The sequence below is a fragment of the Corvus moneduloides genome, chromosome 5, assembly GCF_009650955.1.
Source record: "Corvus moneduloides isolate bCorMon1 chromosome 5, bCorMon1.pri, whole genome shotgun sequence".
Taxonomy (NCBI): domain Eukaryota; kingdom Metazoa; phylum Chordata; class Aves; order Passeriformes; family Corvidae; genus Corvus; species Corvus moneduloides.
Window position 1 is genome coordinate 13,459,156 of NC_045480.1, and position 24,532 is coordinate 13,483,687.

General features: G+C 40.1%; 1 protein-coding gene across 3 annotated transcripts; it reads left to right on the forward strand.

The window, feature by feature from the left end:
• The first annotated feature begins 10,214 nt into the window (after positions 1-10,214).
• On the forward strand, positions 10,215-24,393 carry ZNF518B (zinc finger protein 518B). Of its 3 annotated transcripts, none has more exons than XM_032108951.1 (2): positions 10,215-10,393; positions 17,867-24,393. In XM_032108951.1, exon 2 carries the CDS (start codon positions 18,085-18,087, stop codon positions 21,313-21,315), a length of 3,231 nt encoding a protein of 1,076 aa, XP_031964842.1. In that variant the 5' UTR covers positions 10,215-10,393; positions 17,867-18,084; the 3' UTR covers positions 21,316-24,393. The 3 variants fall into 3 exon arrangements, with proteins under 3 accessions (XP_031964842.1, XP_031964841.1, XP_031964844.1); XM_032108950.1 differs by lacking the exon at positions 10,215-10,393 and adding an exon at positions 10,530-10,802; XM_032108953.1 differs by lacking the exon at positions 10,215-10,393 and adding an exon at positions 10,530-10,759.
• Positions 24,394-24,532: the final 139 nt, after the last annotated feature.

The following is a 24,532-nucleotide window of genomic DNA, read 5'->3' on the forward strand; positions in this document are numbered from 1 at the left end:
TGGATCATACATCCATAATTTGTTTTGATCAGTTAATGACTGACTTTTAAACACAGAATTGAACAGAGACATGATGATGTTTCTAATCATGTTATGAAGTGCCTAGAAAAATATTTGTTATAAAAAATTAGGAATATGAATTAAGTAAAGTTAATATTGGTAAAATTGCATTACAATGGAAAAGTGGAGCCATTTGCACTTCTTAATTTTAGTTCTGCAGAAATATAGCTAAAGGCACTAGCAATCTATGCAGTATTTTGTGTTATTGAATAGGTCAGTGATGGGGGTTGGGTAAGGGCTTTATAGTTCTGTTGGTAGCTGAAGAGGTAGATGGGGTCTTGGGGCGATTCAGACTTTTTTTTAAACAGGAGTCCAAAAAACTCTCATTAATAATATGAAAACAGAGTATTAATTTGCTTCTAGAATAAAATGGATGTTTAAATCTACAAGTCTAAACTCAAGATCTTATGTAGAAGAATAGTTAAATTTAAGAACTTAATAAATTTAATCAGTTTAGCTCCAGGCCATGTTTTAGCAATAATAGTGCAGATTAAAATGCACTACAGTAAAGTAACAGGATAAGGAGTGTCTTCATTGGAATTTTACTGTGTTGGTTCCCTTTATGTTGAATAGTTTCCAGGAATGGAGATGAGGACTGTACTTCTTTTGAAAAAAATCTGCAGCTGCTAGGAAATGTATTCTAGTCTTGGAATTCTAACTTGACTAAATTCCCAGTTGGAAACCTCATTATTTTATGAAATTATTTACTGCAACTAAAAATATCACTAAGGATGCCTGTTGAGACACTAAATTGACTTCAAAAAGCCAAATAAGCTCATTAGGTGTATTCAAAAGATTACCTGCATCCATTATCTGCTAAAAGTAAATTAACTGACTTTTATTTAAAAATAGAAATCCTTTCTACAACAGTGCACATTTTTTCAGTGGTGATTACAAGACTAAACGTGTAAAAAAATTCAGAATACATCTATATCTAAGTCCTTCCCCACCACAAGCCGTTTTTATCTATTTCCTTCCAATGTAGCTTATAAAACCCTCAAAAAAATTGAGGTATATCAGTCCTTAAACAGAAGCCCCCATGGTGTTTAATATTCTGCCAGCACAGTTCTTCTCCCAACCTGAGTTGTTCTCTGAACTGTCCAGACTGATGCCATCAAACCAGTCATAGGCAGTTAAATGGTGAAGCCTAAGAGATTTTCCCAATTACTCGTGTAAGCTCCCACAGATCACCAGACATCTCTGGCCTTGTGAGACTCTCTATAGAACTAAAGAGGTTTAAAGCTCCCGAGGGAAGAGACTAACTTTAAGTATGTGGGGTGGAAAGTGGTTATACTAAAAAGGCTTATTTTTTAGCCTCATCTCAAGTGATTTATTACCATCCTTCTCTTCTGGACACATGTAAAATAAAAATATCTACAGATGTAGTGTATAGGGAGCAAGTGTGACTATTTATTAGATTTTATTTCTGATAAACAGTAGGGATGATAACCTGGAATTTATAGTATTCAGTGTGTTGTACCTGATGCTTACAAAGTTGTCTTTCAGATATGTGAGCACCCAAGGCTTTTTTGGCTCCATTTTGGAGCTGCTTGGTAATGTGATGCAATGTTTCCTCTCACTATGCTTATGACTGTGTCAGAAAATCAAGGAATTAGGTAAGATTTCTTTTGTGATTGCACAAATAGGAAACATTACCTCTTCGTTCCTTAGTATTAGATTGGAGAGAGTGAATGATTAATGTAAAAGAGCAATGAGACTCTTTGAATGGAAGTGAAATGGTAGTTCACCACAAAGAGAGTTCAACAGACACTTGTGACTCATCAAAGTGGCATTTAAAATGCATTTATTGCTAAAGCTGCCATAGCAGCAGGAAACTTAAAAACCAAATGTCTTAAGTATGGAAAACTTGTGACTCTGCAGCATTTTCTAAAATTCACATTCTTTTGCATCAAAAGATAAATGGGGAAATAACTTCTAGAGTAATAGGCTTGCTGGAAGACTGTCCTAAAAACTACATTCTTCTCTTAAATTGTACGGGTGCAGCATTGACTCTCTTAACTATCAGATGTCAGAGATACTTTACAGCATCTACAGGCTTGGGAAAAAAAGTAAGCCAGGAGCTATAAAAAGTTTTAATCTTCTCATCTCTTTCTAAGACAAATTCAAGAAAATTAATTAAGAAATTAAAAGATGCCCCTTAAATGTGATTTTGATCCAAAATGAGGCAGTTTTGATACCACATCATGTCTCAGGGTTGTATTGAAGGGCTCATATTTCATAAAGCACATCTCATGCCATTCATGGTGCTCTGTGATGACAGAGCAGCTCCAGTGCTTTGGGATGTTAAGCAGCAGAAAGAAAATGCTGTTCTCAGGCTTGATGGAAACACATATTTACTAATTCTAGAACATTGACAACGATTAAAAACATTTCCTTCTACTAATTCTTTACCTTTACTTCTTCAGGAATTATAGTCCATAGATACAAAAGTAAAACGCAAGTGATAATGATGACTTGGATTTCTGAATTATTGGAGAAAAAAAACCCCCAAAACGGCCCCCAATTCCTATTTTGCCCTTCTTCATTATTCTAAAGAAAAAGGCACTGATTGAGCAGTCTGGATTTGCATCATTACAGAATATTTTCGTTATTATGAAACTAAGATCCTTTTAGAAAAAGTCACACAGTAAAATTATTTTAAATAAAGAATGTCATTTAAGATCTCCATAGCTTTAACAGGGTTTAACTATGTACAGATTTAACAGGGATAGTTTTGTCTTTAATTTCCTCATAGATGACAAAACAAAATTTCACAGAATGGGTAGTTATCTGAAAAACCTCTTGCAATAGTTGCAATACCTACAGAAGTCTAAGGCAACGAAATTTGAAATCTGAAAGGCCTGAAAATAGTATTAAGACATGTTAATGGTATTTGGCTAAGCACCATTTCTCTAATTTCTGTGTCAAATGCAACACTCTATCTCAGATTTCTCCTGCTGTATTGGTTTACAGGACACATCTTTACCATGAACACATTTTACTGCTTGACTAAGACTGTTATTCTATCCCTAGGTAGTTTCAAATATTTTCTAAGGAATAGCTATGAGCCACAAAAATAAATGATGAGGGACAACTGCTGACTGATAACTGGGTGTGGTTTTAAGCTAACTGATTGAATATTAATTTTTGCTTTCACTCACTTCGTATCTCCTCCCCATTTTCTTTTAGGCAGCTGTAAGGTACACTGGAATGCTCACCAGTCCCCACTGTCTTCCTTCCTGGGGGCTGCCACTGGAGATGTGCTGGCTGACAGCCGCAGGCCCCAGGCCCTTATCCCAGGGGCTTTTCTTAGCTCAGCCACCAGGAGGGAACACAGTGCCAGAAGGGTCTCTAGCTCACCTTTGGTCTCTTTCTTGCAGGTAAACATTGCTTGCTGACCTTCAAAAAGTGCCCAAGCTACCCCCAGATTAATGACTGCACACAGCCTGTCTGTTGAAAAGCCATTGCAGGAGTTCCAGTCTCCGCTGGCTCAACCTCGTTCCAGTTTCTGCCCTGACCACACTCTCAGCTGGCTCTTCTTTTCTTCATCTTGACTTTCATCTGTTGACCTGACTTCCCAGAGGATCAAGGCTTATGTGATTACACAACCCACAACCTTCACCCATATGCTTAAATCTATTTCCCAAATCGAACAACTTGATAAATGAGCTGAGGTCTATAGGAGAGTGCTTCCTGTAAGACTGTAAAATCTGGTTGCTTGCTGGAGGAGCCACTAACTTAACCCAAGTAGCCACACTTCATCGCTTGCTAGCAGCCCATCCAAACGCGTTTTGCTTGTTGACAGGCAGCACAGGCGCTGCCACGTAGCTCAGGAACCCGGGGGCGAGGCTTTGGATGCCGTGCGCTTTGGGGCGGAGCAGAGGCATTATCTGTGGGGTGGTGAGGTCACCGACAAACGGGGATGCAGGTGGAAATACTAGAAATGCCGGCGCAAGAGAGGACAGAAAAACGCGAGAGACGTGTGTTTCGTCCTCCGCCAGGCTCCAAATGTGATTTCCCGAGGCAGGACGGGGCGGACGGGCCCGCAGCGGAGCCGGGGGGCGGAGCGGGGCGGCGGCCGCTGGAGGGCAGCAGAGACCGGCGAGCCGGGCGCGCCGAGCCCGCAGCGCCCGCACAGACGCGCATGCAGAAGCGAACATCGTCATGTAAAACCTCCTTCTGACCAGTCTCAATGGCTCTAATGCCCTCTAAGCCAGCAAAGCAGCAGGAGGAAGAGATCTGCTTATCAGCAGCAACCTGTATCTAAAGAAACCTGCACTTTGCTCAGCCACTTGAAGAGGGAATGTATCAAACAGCATCAAATGAACAGCTGCAGAAACGCAAAGCAGCGACTCAGCCGGTCCCTTCAAAGTCCAAGCCTGCAATATGCGAGGCTGGGAAACTCAGAACTGAAACTTCTGCTCTTGCTGTTTTAAATACTGACTATTGCCATTGTGTGCAGATTTTGGAAAACAAAGATTGCATTTCTCTAAGTGCTCTGAATGCTTACAAAGTAGTATATTTTTACCCTGGAAGCCAAAATGTTCCACCCAACATAGTTTAGCTGTACAAAGTGCATTCCCTGAGTTCAGTAGACTGTACGATTGCATTATTGCAGCCTATGGAGTAAAAAAACATATCCACTTGGCTGTAGTTTTATCAACGTCCTGAAAGGGGGCAGGAGAAGCTGTTATATGAAGGTACTGCAATGGCTCAGAGAGAAATTCTGTTTGTCTCAAAAAAGCCCCCTTCTTCATTTTCAACTTGGGTTATCACTGCTGGGTTTTGGCTTTTTTTAGGTTTTCCAGTACATTGTTTTTTTTACTTTTTTGGGGGGAAAACTGGAAATGATATAGCTTTCCCTATAACTTTTCCAATTAATTGTTTTAATAAATTTTTCTAATTAATTGTATTAATTAATCATAAGCAGTATAATTTTCCACCCTGTCATTGTAGCCAGCATTTAGCAAGTGCTGGGAGGAAAGGGTTAAAACTGGAAGATTTGGTGAGGAGGGAATAGTTCTGCTCAGGATGTCAGTGTGGGCAAACTCCATTTATTATGCCTAGTGTTGCCCTCCACCTGCTTTGAGGAAGCAGGGTTCCTGTGCAGGGATAACACACTCTCAACACACAGACTTGAGCCTCCTGCTGGGAGAGGGAGAGATCAGGAAAGCACAGCCTTGGGATAAACTGTGCATGTGTGAAGCCCTTTGATATACTGGGGCAGGCAGTGAGCCCCTGCCCATGCTCATGGTCTGCTAGGATGAACTAAGTCTGACAGAGCCCGTGTCCTCATGTGCCTCTATTTCCCAGGATGAACTAAGCCTGGCAGAGCCTGTGTCTCTGCTGCATGGTGTTGTTTGTGAGGTAATGAAATAAATCCACCCTTTGCATTTCAGCTGGGGCTTGGTGATCACCCTGGTTACCTCTATGTGTCGATTCGGGTTTGCCACAAGCTGCTCTAGTGGGAACACAGTTTGGGAAAATTACTGAAACTTTAAGTTTCACTAAAACAGCTGTAACCAACCTTGATATGCTTCAATGATCTCACACCTGGGGGAGAGATATATTGCTGAAACTGGACACTAGGAATGCAGAATTTATGAACCACAAGGACATTTTGCAGAACCCTGAGATAAAGAAGAAACTGACAAAGTCATTTCAACAATTGTACTGAAACCCTCTGTATCTGGAAAAAAGGCAATAAAAAACCTAAAAATGTGGGCTAACTAGCATGAGAAGAGAGAAATCAATCAACAACCAGTAGAAGATAGAATAATAATTAATGAAGAGAATTATATAAATTAGAGCCAGTGAACATTAATTTCATTGTTTGCTGAAATGTACAAATAGTGAAAAGTTTTGAAAGTTCTTATGCATGTTCAGGGAAAGATCTGGCATGCATCCAGTGCTGTAATAAAGTAATGCCTGCAATCTAACACTAAAAATAGTGTTAAAGAGTTTGATTTATGCCAACGTTTTTGGTGGCAGAAGGGCTTGTGAATTTAGTAACACACAAAGAAAAACTGTTCCAAGAGAAGCACATAGAGCACCTGATTTATCTTGTAGCTCATTTACTCACCCCCTTTATTTTCTTTTATTGTGAACCTTCTCCAAACACAGATCTTTTAGCTTTGTAGTCGAGCTTCAAAGCTGAAGGGGCTGGGCTTGTCCAGCCTCAAGAAGAGACAACTGACAAGAGACCTCACCAATATCTCTAAGTATCTGAAGGGAAGCGTCATCAAGAGGATGGAGCCAGGCTCTTCCCGGTGGTGCCAAGCAATAGAACAAGAGGCAATGGAGAGAAATTAATGCACAGGAAATTGCACCTGAGTATTGAGGAAGAACTTCTTTGCTGTGTAGGAGCAGTGGAACAGATTTCGCAGAGAAGTTCTGGAGTCTCCCTCATCAGAGATCTGCAAGAACCATCTGGATGCAATCCTGGGCAACATGCTCTGGGATGACCCTGCTTGAGCAGGGATGTGGGACCAGATGACCCAATGTGGTCCTTCCCAGTCTCACCCATTCTGTGATTCTGTGATTCTGTGATTCTGTGATTCTGTCTACCTGTGGTTCTCATGGATCCACAAGCAACAATCAGCATTTCATATCAGATAATCTTGTTAGAGGTTGGAAAGGAATGCAGGATGGCAACAGGACAAGCAGTGGCAACTGAGGAACCATGGTGAATTCCTGATATGAGAGTGTCCCACAGCATGTGACAGGACCAGTTTCATGGACAGCAATGCTGCAAAGGATGCAGGAGGTTAAAGAAGCTTCTTGCTTGCATGCTGCTTTTGTTTGCCAATTAGCAGCCCTGCTACCAGCGTTTTCTACTTGGGTAACAAGCCTTGGCATTACTAAGTGCTGACCCTTCCTTTAGGACCCTCAGCAGGAAAGCTCACGAATGCCTAACCAGCACTTCGGGTGGCTGAGTCACAGGACAAATTGAGAGGGAACAAACGACCAAGCAAGAGCTGGGAATTCGGAGGTCACGAAAGACAGCTTGCAAATGGCAAACCAAAGGGTGGAATAAGGTGGAAACTGCAGGAGAGTTACTCCCTGTCTGGTGTACTAAGTCGGTTCAGGGCTGGAGCCTAAGTGAGAAAGAGGTGCTGTGATCTGATCTGATCAGGGCACACTCATGTCTGCAAAGAAGAGAGTGTTCATGTGACAAGGAAGGGAAATTGAGTCGCTTTGAACGCAAGGTTAGAAAATGCAGGGGAGGGACTGAATTTATGTAGCTGGAAAACACAGGAAGATGCAGATTGTCTCTCAAGCTTTCCATAACAAAGCTTTTTCTGGATGACATTGTTTAGTTTGGCCTTATTTAAATACTAAATAATCTATTTGCGTTTGTTAGACAAAATTGCCATTCTAACCTCAGAGCTGTCTAGCTACATATATCTAAGAAAGAGAAGTAAAAGTGCTTAATCAGTGTTGAGTATCAGATAACTGATTCCATTTTACTGATGTGAAGTATACTTATTGCAGTCTGGACTTTTTCAGATACAGATAGATGAGCTGAAAAAACCTGTTGGCTAGCAAACTATTTCTCGAATTATTGTGTTAAATATTGTAATCTTGTATTTTAGGAATGTTTCTAATTTTTCCGGCTTTGAAGAAAACAATTACTCAGTGTACTTCACTTTTATGAAAATTTGCAACAATTGGTTCTAACCAAGAGAGACCAGGAAATAAAGTATAGAATTACAAGAGTAAATATTTATTCATGTACATGAGGTGTTCCAGCCGAACTGGGTCACCCTGAATGCGGTTTTAGACAGGGTTCTTATACCCTTCAACCACTCCAGTACAATATGATTTGACTGATAACTAAGACCCACACTACTGATTTCTAATCACAGTAAATTTTTTCCAGGCAGCTGTATTTCTGCAGCATTCTTGCTGCTTGTCTATTGATCCAGATGTCCCTGGGGTCAGTTTTGCCAGATAACACTGGAAGGGTTTCAAAGACATATTAGAGTGGCTAGAATTCAGGCTTTATCTGGGCTGTCCATGGGTGTCCTTTATCTTTCGTGGACAGTTCTATGCTTCCAAGAAGCAAAGTCCTTATTTCCAGGGCTGGGCTGTCCTTTAGTTTGTTTTACTTGAGTATGAACAAACCCAAAGTCTCCAGTAAAATTCCACTATTTCATTCCATTTCACTGTATTATGTGAGCTAATACACAGTAACAAAGTGAATATATATTCATATTACAAACACTGACTGATATAACAGGGAAGTAAATTGTCATAACACCCTGTAATAATTTTTGCAGAATAGCTGACACCAGTCAGTAATTGCAAATTGTCCCTGGTGGATTTCATTGGATCCACACACACAGCTTCCAGCTCTAACTGCTCACAATTACAATGATCACTCATAATTTTTAGTCCTTTGTTATATCAACAGTCCTCTTTTTTTTTTTTTTCAGACAGAAGCTTACCTAGCTGTTCCTTATGTGAAAGTTGAGAGCAAAGTACCTTTGATCATCCTTTTTACCTTTCATTGAACCTTTTCCACTACTATTCTGTCTTTCCTGAGCTGAGGGAACTTAGAAACTCAAAGAGCTTTTAAAATGTGTAAAATCATGCATTTATACAGCAGTATTACACTGCTTTGTTCTCTGTTCTTTTTCAAATCTCAACATAAGGCTTACTTTTATGAACTTGATTAAGCACTGAAGTGAGATTTTCACAGAAACTTTTTCTCAGGCCAAGATTTTGCTCCTTTTGCACAGTACTAGTCAGCTTAGAGTTGATTTTTTATTTGAAGTCAGGATGTTTTTCCTAACTGTGCATCACTTTTATCTATCCAAAATCTAATCTGCCCTTTTACTGTCTAGTTATTCAGCTGCATAATGTCCTTTTGCAGATCTTTAGTGGGATTTTGCCCTTAGGTCCCTCAATAGCTTGGTATTAGAAGGCTGTCACTTGAGTGCCCAGCTCCCTTTTCAAGTGACTTGTATGTTGAACAGGTCCAAGCAGAGATTGATACAGCAGTGCACCCATCATCTATGCTATAAGGACCACACACTCACTCCATCTTTAACCAGCTGTTCATAACAAGATACTCGGTCTTATGCCATTACTGTTTAGCTTCTTTGACAGTCTTTCTCAAAAGCCTTCTAGAAATCCCAACAGGCTCTATCAGCCAGAAGACCTTCTTCACAAGTTTAAAAATATTCAGTAAACTATGGTGTTCCAAATTGCCAATTAAGAGTGCGTTCTTACACTGCTGATCAAAAGATGTAACAGACCCTTGAGGGCAACATCTCATTTTGGAACTGAAAAATCATAGTTGAGAGGATTCTTTCCCCCCAGACCTCCCTGTCTATAGCTTTCCCTTTTCTTTTTCCGTGACCTGAAGAGCCTATCCCAAAATCCAAGATCCCTGAAGATGTGTGTCCATGCCTAGACGAGATCAAGCACTCTCAAATCATTCCAGCAGAGAACAGATTGGAAATAGTAAGTTACTGGTTTTGCTTATCACACAAAATCCATACTAACAGAGCAATCAGCAACAGAGAGTTCAACTCTGAAGACATGTACCAAAAAGCTTCATTTCAAAGACCTCATCTGGCAAGACTTCTGGCCCTGCGTTAGATATGGTTTGCTTTTTAAGTGGAGTGATTCGATATTGAAGTGACATCAAAGGTACTTTATATGGCAAGGTGCAGTCAGTCAAATCCTCTTTTTCTCCCTTCAAATTTTGCTAAGAACACCTTATTTCAAAAGACATCCGGATTTCATAGCAAGGATCTGAAAATACGCAACTACTACACCATTGTAGTACTTCACTGAGCAATGCCCATGAAATGTATGCCCACACCATACTCTAGTAAAACACAACGGAATCGAGGATGTAGAGGGGTTATTGGGAACAACAGCGCATCCTTTGGCCTGTTGTGTCAGTGTGGAGGGACGGCCCGCGGCCAACAGCCCGAGGCTGCACCTCCGCACGCAGCGCAGCCCAGGGCTCTCCTCGTTCCCTCTCCCGCAGCCCGCTCCGCGGGCAGTGCCGCTCCCGCAGGGCGCTGAGGCGGGGCAGGTGCGGGCCCGGTAGAGCTCTACGCGCGGCGGGCGGGGCGGCCGTGAGGTCAGTTCCGCCGCGGCGCGGGCGGGGGCCGGGCCGGGCCGGCGGCGGGGGGCTCGCCCGCCCTCCCTGCCGGGGTAAGCGCCGCAGGGCGGGGCGGCAGCGGCCGCGCAGGACGCGGGGCGGCGCTGCGTTTCTCGTGTGTCCGGAGACAACGGGCGCGGTGGCGGCTGGCGGGGTCAGCGCCGAGGGAGGCAGCCCTTCCTTCCTCCCCCTCGTCCCGCTCCGAGCCAGGTAAGGCCCCCGGGCCCGCGGCTGCCGCCGCCGCCCTGCCCTGCCCGCCCGCGCGGGACCGCGGGGCCGGAGCAGGCGCGGCGCGGCGGTGCTGCCCCCTGCGGGCCGGCGGCGGCACTGCGCGGCGGCGGGCGGAGGTTGCGCGGCCCGCGCAGCGCCGTCCCCGCACCGCATCCCCCGCGGCGCCGCGCTCGGGCCCCGCACACGGGCAGCGAGCGACCGAGGGAGGCCTCTCTTCTGCGGAGAGGCGGCAGCACTGATGCGTGCGTGGGCTGGATGCCCAAGAAAAGGAGATTCTTGGTGCTTGCTGTCTCGTGGACGCCATCAGGCCGCTTTGGACTCGTCTGGACTAAAGCTGTTGTCCAGGTTTGTCGTCTTGGTCATCCTCCTGAAGAAAAGGAGCTCTCGGGTTAGTAAATGTATTCATGAGCAAAATACAACATCCTGTGTTTTGTGTGCAAATGAGGTTCTTTTGAGTATTTGGGCATAAGATTGGCTTAATTGAATTCCATATTGAATTTTGTTGCAAGACAATTTATCATTGTAAAGTGTTACATTGGACACTTAAAATAATTTAGACGTATAAACCCATTTTCTTATAAATAAATGATCCAGTGTTATCGTAGATGTAGCCAAAGTGTTCTGCAATGTACGTTTAATTTAAAAAGTCTGGCTTATGTTTAAGAAGACTAATGGTGTTTTACAGGATTTTTCTAGCAGTCTGTTGTGCATTGTTACTGCAGTAGGTGGTTACAGTCAAGGCTCTTTTCTTGCACATACAAATAGTATGTGGCTAATTTTAGCAGGAATGAAATCTGTGGAAATCCATTTTAACACCTACATGACTGCTTTGAGATCTGGACGTCAAGAGATGGATATGTGCTTTTAATGGGACTCTTCCCTCTCCCATTTTCTTCAGTGCCATACTTCCTTGCTGTGTTTCCTATAGGCCTTAGAGCTTGAGAGTAGGGTAATTCTTTATACTAGTCAGTATGCTCTGGATATACAGAAACACTTTGAAAATCGTTGTAAATTGTGTGAAATGATGGAAAGAGCAGCACAGATTAAAAAAGTTGATTATACATGTAATGATAAACAACTCTATAAACGTCTCTGAGCACTCTCTAGAATACTGCTTTTGATATGGTAGTTACTTGGGAATGCCTTGTTTAGCTTATTGCAGGAAGACCACCAAGACACCACAATGATGTGACAGAAATATATATCTTTCAGATACAAATAAAGCTAGGCCTTGTTCCTAGAGCCACAGGGAAGCAGACCTCCATTTCAGTAGAATGCTGCATAGTACATACATGTACCTGCCTCCATACAATGCCAAAAAACGTTAGTAGATTAGACATTTTTTCACTTATGCATTCAAAAAATAGTGATTTCCTTTCAATCAGTGTTTTGCATGACTTTATAAGTAATAAATATTTTAAATGTAATTGATTTTTTTCTGTAGAGTGAAAGAACTGTATATTTCTAATAAAAATGTGCTCTAAAAACTTGATGCATGGTCCTTGATCTTCTTACTTGTCTGCATTGTCATTCCTCGGTCATTTTGCTTTGAAAAACCTCATGTGAATTTCAGCTACAAACCAAAAACTGTTACGACTGTGTGATTAGCTGTTATTGTGAAACAAAATGTCTTTTTAAGAAGAAATACTTGTAGACAAAATTTCTTTGCTGTATTTGAATTGCTTGTTATTAATACAAGACTAATTATTTTAATTAATACAATATGTAATACTTGAGTGAAGCACTTTGGATCTCTCCCAGTCATTAGGTCTAAAATTAGTGACTAGTAATTGCCAGCTGTGTAGTTGGGTCAGTAGAACGGTTAACTCTGCTGAACAGAGATAATCGATATTAAACGGTCAGTATATGGCATATACATATATATAATTGTAAAATAAAGACGAGGTAATTTTAAGCATGCGCAGGGATTTAAATTTTTCACAGAGGCTCAAATTTTACACACTGCATCCTCCTGATGCAGTGGTGCACAGTGTCTTCCAATTCTGTTTAAATTTCTTTTTCTTAGGTATGACTTACATGGGCTTTTCAGTACCAAAGCACACCCTGATTGTTGGCTGCAGTCTGTGATCTTTGTGTGTGAGGGGTGTGTGCTTTGCTGAAGTAAGGGCTCATTTATTTGATCACATAGGCTAAATGCATCCTGCTCATCACACCCTTTTCATTGATAGCAGCATATAGTTTGAACTAAGGGAAGCTAAAGACCTGGAATATACATATTCTTCTTTGAAATGATGAACAAATTTTCAATGTATTTGAAGTAAGTAGAAGTTTCCAGTCTGACAGTAGCCACATCAGTGGTTTGTAACCTACTGCAGTGCAAAAACCCTTGTACTGGTTGAATTTAGCATAGTCAGCCTGCAGAGGATGTTTCATCCTGTTTTCCTTTGTTTTAATGGGTCTTTGTTTTTTAACCTTTACGTACATGGGATATCCACAGTTTGGAATGCCTTTTGATTTCTGTGGATCTGTTAATCTCTTGTGTCTTGAGCAGCGAAGTTCAGGATATGATAGTGTTGTGTGAAAGGCGGAAATGTTTGTTTCATTGAATGCCTGACCTTTTAATGTCACTGAATTGCAGGTGTTTGGTAGGAGTGAATGAGAAAATTTGGTTTATCTTTCTTGTGATGTCTTTTTTCCATGTGCTTCTAAGCTTTTGCATTTTTTTTTTTTCAAACTAGGGCCTCTATTTTTTAATGTTTCCTAATTCAGATACTTTATTGTATTTCTGAATATTTTTTTTTTTCTGAATTCATTCCTGTAAAGACAATGACTAGAATTGATTTTGACACTCTTAGTGTCTCTTTACTTCATTTTTAATCCATCCTGTTCCTGTGTTTGCCATTGAGGCTCCTTGTAGACTTTGAGTTCTTCCTTTAATGATGTCTTTGGATTGGTCTGTGTGCACTGCATATGATTATAACTTGAAAAATCAACTAATTATCTTTTAATTAAATCTTCTATAGCATGTTTCTGCCAACCCTTCAAATACCAAAACAAATTTTTAGGGGAATTCCTCCCCTCCCCACCTCCCCCAGTGGTAGGGAGCGAATGTGTGTAATGTTCACCTTCCTGTGTACATTGATGATCGCGGTTTTCTGAAGTAACCAGAATTTTTTTTTTTTTTTTTTTTAATACAGGCATGAAATGACAGTATAATTTTGGGCTTGTTTTGTCCAAAATAAGAATAAATTTGAGCTGGTTGTATAAAAACCTGTGTTATTAACTGGTCAGTGTTCAGGGTACATGGTGAAAAACTAGCTAGGAAGACAGCAGAGATGTTACTTCGGCATCAACTGGTTATTTAGTTCTTTTTTTACCTTTCACTGGGTCTGGCTGGGATGGAGTTAAATTTCTTGAAAGCAGCCTGTACAGTGCTGTGTTTTGGATCTGAGGCTAAAACAGTGTTGATAACATGCTGGTGTTTCGGTTGTTGCTGAACAATGTTTGCACAATGTCAGGGTTTTCTTCCCCCTTCCCCCACCTCACTCTAGTGAGTAGGCGTGGGGTGGGCAAGAGATTGGGAGGGCACAAAGCTGGGACAGCTGACCAGAATTGGTCTGGAGGATAGTCCACATCATACATATGTTATGCTCAGCCAAGAAATCTGGAAGTAGTGGAAGAAGGTCAGAGGGGGTTGCCTTCCAGGCTGCCTGCTGCTCACAGGCTGGCTGGGCATTGGTTTGCTTGTGGAAGGTGGTGAGTGATTTCCCTTATGTCACCTCCGTGCTTTTTTCCTTCTGTTAAACTGCCTTTGTCCTGACTCATAAACTTTCTTGTGCTTCTTCTCTACTTCACTCCCCGTGCTACTCAGGGAGGGGAGGGTGGGACACCAGCAAGCAGCTCTGTGACTGCTTGGCTGCTGCCTGGGATCAACCTTTTGCACATGTGAAGCACAGGCACACACCAACACCTGAAACCTGCATTCTAGCAACATGGTATTTGTCACAGGTCTGCATGAAAGCATGGTTTTGGACTTAAACCACAGCAAACCTAGTTGTTTCCACTTTCCTACATATAGCTGTTGGAATTAGGAAAATTTTGAAGGATTGCTAGCCTGTTCTTTGAATTACCTCTGTTAAATTTTTCTGGCATGGTCTTGGACTGAGAAGCCCAGGACTGTTAAATTGAAGTGTTCTGAAAGTGTTGGACTGTGTTTCTTGCCCTTTAAAGGTTGTGGATTCTTTTTCGTGTTCTCCCATAAGGTGAAATTTACAGAGTTTAAAAAAATATAAGAAAATTCTCTGGGTTTATAATACTTTTTTCTGTGGTCAAGGATGTTGATGGCATAAATTCTCTATACTTAGCTTTCAGTCAGTTCACATGGAGGGCAGTTGCAGTATTAATGGATAGATGTTAACCGCAGAAAAGGGCAAATACTGATCTAGCTTCACCCCTTCTTTTCAAATGCCATATTAGATCTTTCTTAAAGCTGTATAGAAATGCATAAAGCATCTTTGGTTCTGGATCTTGAGCTTATCAAGATCTCTTACCATCTCTCTCCTGAAACAAAACAGTGGATCTCCTGAATGTAGGCCTACCACCACACTTGTGTGTCAGTACGTTCATCTTAAGTCTAGAAAGTGTTGTAGTAGCCAGGAAGGGGTTTTCCAGCTGAACTACCACAAATGTTTTGCTTTTCTTTCCTCTTTAGAATCAGGGTAATAGAGCACCTAATGTAATCCACATTAGAATTGCTTAAAGAAAATTCTCCAGATCATGATACAGCAGTCATATATACTTTCCTCCTTCCTGCAAGGCTGCCATTGATTTTTTTTCCGCATTGTGTATATTTTCACAGCTGTCCGCGTTGCAATGAGACGAGATTACTACAGTCCTAGAACTACCCACTAAGGAATTTTAGTGTACAGCCATCCATCTGCTTAAGAGTGAAAAGCTTGTTATGTTGTCCCTAACCAGTTTTCTAACATTTTTTTACTGTTTGTGGTTACATCCGTATACTTTGAAGAGCCCTATCTTTAGGGCAGCATTCCTATAGCAGTTAGGGATATTGATGGAGCACAAGGGAGATCATGGAATCACTGAGTGGTTTGTGTTGCAAGAGACCTTAAAGGTCATGTTGTTCAACCTGCTGACATGGGAAGGAACACTTTCCACTAGACCAGGTTACTCAGGGCTCCATCCCTTGAACGGGGCTCGGCCTTGAACACTGCCAGGGATGGGGCATCCACAACTTCTCTGCGCAGCCTGTTCCAGTGCCTCCTCACCACCCTCACAGTAATGAATTTCTTCCTAATATCTAATTTAAATCTACCCTTCTTCAGCTTGAAGCCATTCCCTGTTGTCTTATCACTGCATGTCCTTGTGAAAAGTCCCTCTCCAGTGTTCTTGAAAGCTCCCTCTCAGTACTGGAAGGTGCTATAAGGTCTCTGTGAAGCCCCATCTTTAGGCTGAACAACCCCAACTCTCTCAGCCTGTCCTCATAGGAGAGGTGCTCCAGCCCTGTGATCAGCTTCGAATGGGTCCAGAGGAGAGCCATGAAACATCTTCTTTGTGTTGGGGGCCCCAGGGCTGGATGCAGCAGCACTCCAGGTGGGGTCTCAAAAGAGCAGAGTAGAGGGGCCGAATTGCCTCCCTCAACCTGCTGTCTACTCTGCTTTTGATGCAGTGCAGGATATGGTCGCTGTGACCACATAAGATGCAGAAAAACTGTCTTGGATCAGATGTTTAGTCCTCTCAAGCTATTGGGGAGATCACAGAATTATTTAGGCTGGAAAAGACCTACAAGATCATCAAGCCCAACCTGTAACCCAGCCAAGCCAACCACTAAACCATATCCTTAAGTGCCGAGCCTGGATGTCTTTTTATATCTCCAGGGATGGTAACTCCACCACTTCCGTAGGCAACCTGTTCCAATTCTTAACAACCCTTTCAGTGAAGAAATTTTTCTTAATATTCAATCTGAATGTCCCCTGGTGCAACTTGTGGCATTTTCCTCTCTTTCTGTCACTTGAGAAGAGGCTAACACCCACCTGGCTACAGCCTCCTTTCAGGTAGTTACAGAGAGCAATAAGGTCTCTCCTGAGCCTCCTTTTCTCCAGGCTCCACATCTCCCGCTCCCTCAGCCACTCCTCATAAGATTTACTCTCTAGACCTTTCACCAGCTCCGTTGCCCTTCTCTGGACTAACTCGAGCACCTCAATTGTCTTCCCAGTACCATAGTTTAATTTCTTGATGAATGTAAGGTTATTGTGATAGGAAGCTGCTTGAGTGAACTCAGCACTATGCTTTTTGGAGTCTAAATCAGGCCCTGGTCTCTATAGGTAGAGTTGGTGAGGATCTGAATTTCAGAAGCAGAAGCCTTTTGTTGGGTGTATTGAAAAATGGAAGTAACCTCATGCAATCAAGTCTGTTTGTGATTGCAAGTGTGTGCAACAGTATGTCCATAACTAGTGATGCTAGAATAAGAAAGGTGTTGACTGGACTTCATGTATGTCTCAAAAGCATAATTTGGTTGTTTATTTTCCAAATAATAGTGGTCTCATAGTCTTGACAAAAGCTTAAAGGCTGAGATCTTCTTCCTGTTAAATATAATAGAGAGAGTGCTGGAACCCGTGGACCAAATATATTGCATATGTTAATGTGATGTTTATAGTGATACTACTGATCTCCCTCTTCCTTATGTTGCATTGTTTATTTTGCTTGATTGACATTCTGTTTTATTAGGATGAAGTGAATTATTTATGTGCTTGTCCACATACATAGAAGCTATTACACTGTGATATTAATAGAAGAGAAAGTAATTAATTTTGCTGCCACAGATTGTTTTGACTTCATTACTTTGAGAACATGTGAAGCATAAATCACATCTTGTTATGAATTAATGTTCAAGACTGTTTGTATCTGAAATGTTGGCATTGATTAGAAAAGAACTTCCTTCTGTATGTCAGGAATTTCCGTGCTAACTTAAAAATTCTTTTATTTAAGAACAAACAAATAGTTCTGTGTTTCTAGTAACCATTGTATCCACAGTCTGTTTCCCTGCTATTCACATATGAATGGCACTTGCAGTGTTTCATGTTATCTTGTCCTGAGTAGAGGGCTATATTTGAACTGAAATCATACTCTGCTGCTCAGTACTGTTATCAAGTATCTTGTTTGGCTTATAAATATCTTCCTTAAGTGTAAAATTTTTCATGACATGGGAGAAATATCATGAACTCTTTAGGTTTTGATGCATAGCAGGTAATTATATGAATTTGGAAACATATTGAATGAGAGCAAATGTTAAAGGATTATTTGATTTGGTATGTTTTATTGATTGTATGTGCAGAATACAATCAGTGGTATATTAACAGTAGACTTGCATTCTGTAGTTCAGCTGTAGTCCACTAATAGTTCAATTATTAGTTCATTGTATTTCAATGATCAGTGAATTGTAACTGACTTAATCTTCTGCTTTTTATTCTTTAGTGCTGCAAGTTGATTGACTAAGAACATGGACTATAACACAGATGCAGTTGCTTGAACATCATTTCTTCCAAAGCTTATATTCTGCAGATTGGTGGCCTGAATGATTGGTTGATTGATTGATTGATTGATAAGCAACATACACAAGACTAATACCAAGAAAACATCCTGTCTGTTGCTGCTGTGTTTAATGAAACTGGTGCAGAGTTGCTTCTTCTGAAATGCAGTTGAAAAAAATGAGGGAAATTTTACCAAGATTGTACCCGGGCCAAATTAACGATGAAAATAATTCCTTAACTACATCGCCAAAGCAATCTTCTGATGATAAAACAAATCCATCAAAAGGGGCAGATGACCAAAACTGCTGTTACCAAGGAACTGAGGCTGAGAACAGTAAGTTGTCACTGATAAGCTGTATAAAATGCAGAAGTGTTCAGAAAATTTCAGTGCAAGATATAGAAAAGCATAAGAAGCTTGAGTGGACTGAAGACAAAAATTTCATCTGCAAGAAGTGCAGTCATATTAAACCACCAGCTTTCGATTTTGTTCCTGAGGGTGCCAATGCTGCAAACTATGAAAAACGTGAAAGAAAAACTCCTAGTAAAACCCAGAAAACATTTAAAGTAAAAAATTTTCTGCCAGGTAAATACTACTGTGATAAATGCAGATTTTCAACAAAGGATCCTTTACAGTATAAAAAGCATGTAGGGCAACATGAGGAAATTAAGTTTCTTTGTTCCCACTGTAGTTATGTATCCTACACCAAAGGAGAATTCCAGAGACATTTGGTGAAACACACTGGAACTTTTCCATATCAGTGTGAATACTGTGAATATGGTGCTGTTAGGCATGACTATATAGTTAAACATACGAGAAGAGTACATGAAACACCCAGAAAACGGCTGTCAAATACTCTCATAAACCACAAGCAAAAGAAGCAGAGTCAAAGCACTTTATGTAAAAAGCAGAAATACAATAAAATTCCTTTCCAGGATGAACTTTCAAATTTGTCTTCAAATATGGTTTGTGAGATTCCAGGTAAACCAACTAAAACAGTCTGCTCGTCTCAAAATGTAGAATGCAGCATAAACACATCATCAGTCCAGGATAAGACAACATTGGAGCCATCTGAAATGAGTGTATGTGAGAATCAAAGTGTGGAGGTTGAGGTTTATTCCCCAAAAACAGAGCCTTTACAACCTGGGATGCCTTTAACAGTAATTGCACCATCTGAACTTGTAGTTCCTTCTAACTGTTTAGCTCAGATAGTAGAGCTTAAAATAGTGAATGGAGCACAACAGCTGGTTCTTAAACTAATTCCTATGAAAGAAACAACTTATAAGTCTGTGAACTGTGCTGAAGAAGAACTTGAGAATCAAGGTACAGAACGATCTGCAGAAATAAAAAAAACATCTGTGTCTCAAAATGAGTTACTTACCATGGAAGTGAATGTAAACAAATTATCCAGTGTTAGTAACCAGCTTAATGTGGATAGTACGTATGACAAGAATTCTGAATGTTTTTGTTCTTCTTATTCTCAACTCTCAGACTGTAGCTCTGTATCTATACAGAGGGAAGACCCATCAAAATTATGCTTTCATTTGGTGAAAGGTATTGATGTCCATTCAGGTGTTATAGAACTTTGTTCTCCATCTCTGGTGATGAACAGTACTGAAAAAAAAAGTGATCTTAAATCCTCAAGGGGGAAAGTAGATGGAAAAAATAATTTACATTGTGATCTGTATTGTTATGAAGAAGGTCAGGATATATACCGTCCAAAATATGCTTCTGTTTCTGAAGGTAAAAGTTCCAAGAACATTTCAGTAGAAGCTGCTCAGGAGGGCAAAAATTTTTCTGCAGTCCATAAAGAAAAGGATACACTGTCTGTGAAGAGGGTTGACAAAGAATGTAGGAGTCTACCAGTCAGCTCTACCGAAGCACATTTAGCTGGAAACGGTTTTCATAAAAAACCTGTTACATCTTCTGAGGCAGGAAAAAACTTTCATGTTACTAAAACTCCACCTTTTGAGGATATAACTTTCAGCTTTAGCAAAGTAAAGAGAGATGAAACGATAAGTCAAAAGAATAGTCGTCTTCTGGAATCACTAGAACTACAGAAGATGGAAAATAAAGGCAAACCTTTTGAAGGACCTGTTATTTCATCTGTATTTTCCCTTAGCTCTGGGGCTGAAAATGTTCCAGAGGATGTCAGATGGGATGACACAACACGCAGGAAGAAATCAGCAACATTGCTGTGTAGAAAGATTGCTCAGCTCATGTCTGCTGCTGAACCTAACATGAAATCCTTGAGATGTCAAGCTTCTAATAAAAAGTTGCTTTTGCCTCAAGAAAGTTCAGCAAGCTGTGAGAGAGTTGTTTGTGCCACTGAAGTGGAACAACCTGCGAATTTGTCTCCAGTGCATGGTGGAAGAAGTGTGATCAGTAGTGAACAACACAGTGAAGATCAGCTCTTTACATTTGCAAGAACTTCTAAAAACAGGGTAACTAAAAATTCCCATGTTGCTTCCCCAGTGTTTATCCCCAAAGGGACAATGCTGAGAGTGCTGAATGCTACTAGCAGTCAAAGCTCATACGGAATAGAAAACAGGAGTGAAATATCAGCTCCTGTGCATTGCAATGAAATGTTTCTGCCTCGCCCAGTCCCTGTCAGTGTTTCTGAGACACTTAGCAGTAATTTCCCATGTTTGCCTAATCAGAGCGAGCCAAATGCTGGGTCCCGAACTATATCACTCAGGCAAAGACCAAAGCGAGAGGCAAGTGTTAAAAATAACAGCAAGCAAACTGCTGCACCATTTCAGAAAAGCAGTGATGTCAGCAAGCAAAGCAAGCCCTATTCAAAAAGTCAACTAGGTCCCAAAAATAAGGCAAAACAAGCAAACTTCAGAGAACTTCCTAAGAGGAAAACAAGAGCTCAGTCGGAAACCACTTCAAGTTCTGATATGTCGTGCCTGTTGACAGCAAGGCGTCTGCGACTTGTTCCTCTGAAAACAAATCAGTTGATAAAATGCCCTCGTCGTAACCAGCCAGTTGTGGTACTAAACCATCCTGATGTTGATTCACCAGAGATAATTAATGTCATGAAGACTATCAACAAGTATAAAGGTCAAGTCCTGAAAGTAGTTCTGTCAGAAAGGACAAGTAGTTGTCTTGGTGTCAAACGTTATCGAAAGCGTCTTACTCTTCAGAATGTTGAGATGGGAAACCAAGCAAAAAAGCAGAGTATGCTAAAAATGAAGCTAAAAAAGACCCATAAAAACAACTACCAAGTGGTGGAAAGTTCACCAGCTGAAGCACTTCAGTGTCTGTTTAAGTGTTGGTTTTGTGGAAGAGTATATATGGACCAAGAAGAATGGATAAGTCATGGACAGAGGCACTTAATAGAGGCAACCAAGGGTTGGGATGTTCTTTCTCTTCAAGCAAAAAGACATTAAGTGAGAGACTAGGGGAGGTTTCTCTTCTTGTTTTTCTAGTGAGTGCCACTAACTTGCTTGGAATGGAGGATTGAAATAACTGCTTTATTTTGCCAAAAATCCTCTACTGTTAGCAAAGTGAAGAAGAGAGTAGAGGTACAGAGGGAAGTTGATAGTGAGGATTAAGCACTACTTTGCACTCTTGTGTTTGAAATTTATACTGGAGGTCAGCTTCATCTGTTCCATAGGAGAAATTTGAAGATTTGCTATGCAAACATCTTTCTCGTTACCTTAGGATACTGTGCTTTATGTGGTTTGTGCTAGGTCTGTATGGATTAAAGTCTTAGATGATGAGATCTTTGTAAATTTAGCAGGATTTAGTTTGCTTTATTACGGCATGGTGTTTCAGAGATCGAACACATCTGTATGGAAATGCACCTTTGGTCCTCCATGGACAGCAAGTGTATGTCATAGGGTCTAGTGGCAAATTAAGCACTACGCATAAAAAGTAAAATTTAAATGCAAGTGCTCTGTTTCAGTGAAATGAAAACACTTCTGCTGACTTCAGAGGAGATAGAAGGGTGTAAATGAAAATGTATGGAATCAGTTACTCCCGCTAGGGCAGATAGCACTAAAAAATTTAATTTTATTTAGTACTTAGTCTTTACCTAGACTATATTGTGTAGATGTGAGGCAGCAGAACACTGTCAGGATTCTGTATCATCAAGCCAGAGATACCATCAGGCTTGGGCTGATAGTGAAAAGCACTTCTCTTTATGGCCTCAAGGCTGTTCTGAAATGGTCTTAGCCAAACATAAACCCTCTACCACCTTGTGTGTGATAGAAGCATTTACAGAACTCAGTATTTGGTTAGAACTCTAGTTGGTGAGCTTATTTACAGGGGAACTTGCTGAAGGTGAAGGCTTTTCAAAATGAAAAGCCATGTTGCACAGCTTTTACATTGACAGTGTTGAACTAGATTTTCAGTGCAATCTTTCATCATGCTTAAGAATTTAGATGTTGTTACAATTTATTTTTTGTAGGCCTCAAATTGATACAAGCATGTGCCTAGTTACAGATTATGTCTGATGTGTACTTCAGTGCAGTGTAAACATTGCTCAGTTGCTTAAACACTTCTCTAAATCAGGGCCAAATTACAGTTTTTAGTACAAAAGAGGGATGGATGACACTGAAGTTACTGTTTTGTATGTGAGCTATGGATGTTTCTCTTCATCTTGTCAATTTTAAATCATTTTAGTATCATAGAATGAAGTATATTGAAGCACATACAATTAAAAAAATGTGTTACAGTTTTAGAAATATGAAAATCAGTACTGACTCTAATGCTGGATGTGTGTTCTATGTTTGAACTGGGACTTCTCTGGTAAACTGGTGGTCCCTAACTCTATTCACTGATGGTGCATTTTTGTAAACAGTTTAGCTGGAAATATTTTTTTATATACTCCAGCAGATTATACATTGTTTTGATAAAATATTTATCATATCTACATTGAAATGTAAATATTTTAAAACTACACCTGACTGAAGTTTATTTTCAAAACCACTTATTGCTTTCCCATAATTTTGCAATACAGTGTTAAAAACCTTCAGATAGTTGGTGCTTTAAGTCAGATCTTTTTCGTCATGTACGCATGGAAAATTTTTATATCATTTGTATCAGACTAGTCTATTCCACAGAACAAATTTTGTTTTTCCTGTTTTGTCAATAATAAGGAAATGACAGTTCTCATTTTGTATTCAAATGGAATTATATTTTTTTAGATGGGTACACTAGAGGGTTTTTTTTTTTCACTTCATATACTTTGATGCCAAACCTAACAGTGCTATTTGCATTTTCAATGGTGAAAATAGTTTCCATTTTAAAATTCTGGTGTATCATATACAATAAATACTGAAAATACGAAAAAACCCATGGTTAGCATTCCTCCTTTGTTTTAATTCCTTTGGTCCAGGTTACTGATTGAATTAATTTTGTTTCTGTAGAAGCTACCAAATAAATAGTTTTGAATTTGCTTTGTAAGAGTTGTCATTGGCAAAATCAGAACATTGCTCATGAAAGCTGTGCTGGGGGAGGGATGGGGGAGGTCTTGCTGCTCAGCTTTATAAACTCTGGGTGGTTTAAGTATACTAGCAATGCTTGTCTTCTGTAAGCAAGTTTACTGTTTACTTTAGTAAACATCTGCAAAGCTCTGTATGTCACTGCCATAATCTGTTATTTAAATTGTTAAGACTTGGGGCTTTTACGGTTTTTAATTTACAATTTTTTTTTGGTTTCAACATGAAAACCTTTTGTAAGTTAAATTGTATTGTGGTTATGAAATTTTGTTAAAGCAGATTATGTCATGCTTTTTTTATGAGCTCTGCTAAATTCTACTTTTTTTTTAGCAGCTTCTGTTTTATTACTTTTATTCTTATTGGATAAAATTATAATAGAAATCCTTCACGTTTAACAGTCTCATCAGTTTGAGAGAAATAATTTACAGTGGATGTTTTCTTCCCTTTTGATGCAGCATTGAGAAATAAAAAGGTTGCAAGAAAATAACAATCAACTGCTAAATTTTTTTAGCGCTAGTTTGTGCCACTACATAGTATGTAATAAATTGGGTTGGAATGTTGTGGTTTTGGGCTTGAGTGGTTTTATTCTTCTTGTTTCTATTCTATAAGGATAAAGTAACTGAGGTTTCTTTTTTCCTATACTACATTTACCTAGTCAAGCTTCTGAGTGTGCTTAGGAAGATCATTGATGCTGTGCAGAAAAAATCCCTTTATGTACATACGGAATTGTAGTTTTCCTTTATAAACGTACCAAATTTAGCTAGGCTTCCAAAACTCAAATTGTATGAATAAGTATTTCTGTGTTTTTTTCCTAGAAAAATATTCACATTCTTATGTTCTTTGCTCATACACACTGGAGCATGTTTTCTTGCTGATTTTGAAATACATCTATGCTTCCTACTGATGATTTTTATCTCTACATTTGCACATGGTATGAATTCAAAGTGACTGTTTGCATAATGGTTCTATTATGTAAATGTTTGAAGGCTCAGGTATAGAATACAAGTATCTGCTTAAGCTAAAGAATGAGTGCTCTTTGAGTAATAGAATTTACATAATTACAACTAGCTTTATAATCTCCAATGCCTATAAGCATCAGCTGACACTAACTCCAGTGGCAGCTGAGCACAACTTGTTGAGCAAACATATGCACACCACATGA

Excerpts from the sequence above, each read along its gene's own strand:
- ZNF518B (XM_032108951.1), top strand. The coding sequence starts at position 18,085 with ATGCAGTTGAAAAAAATGAGGGAAATTTTACCAAGATTGTACCCGGGC.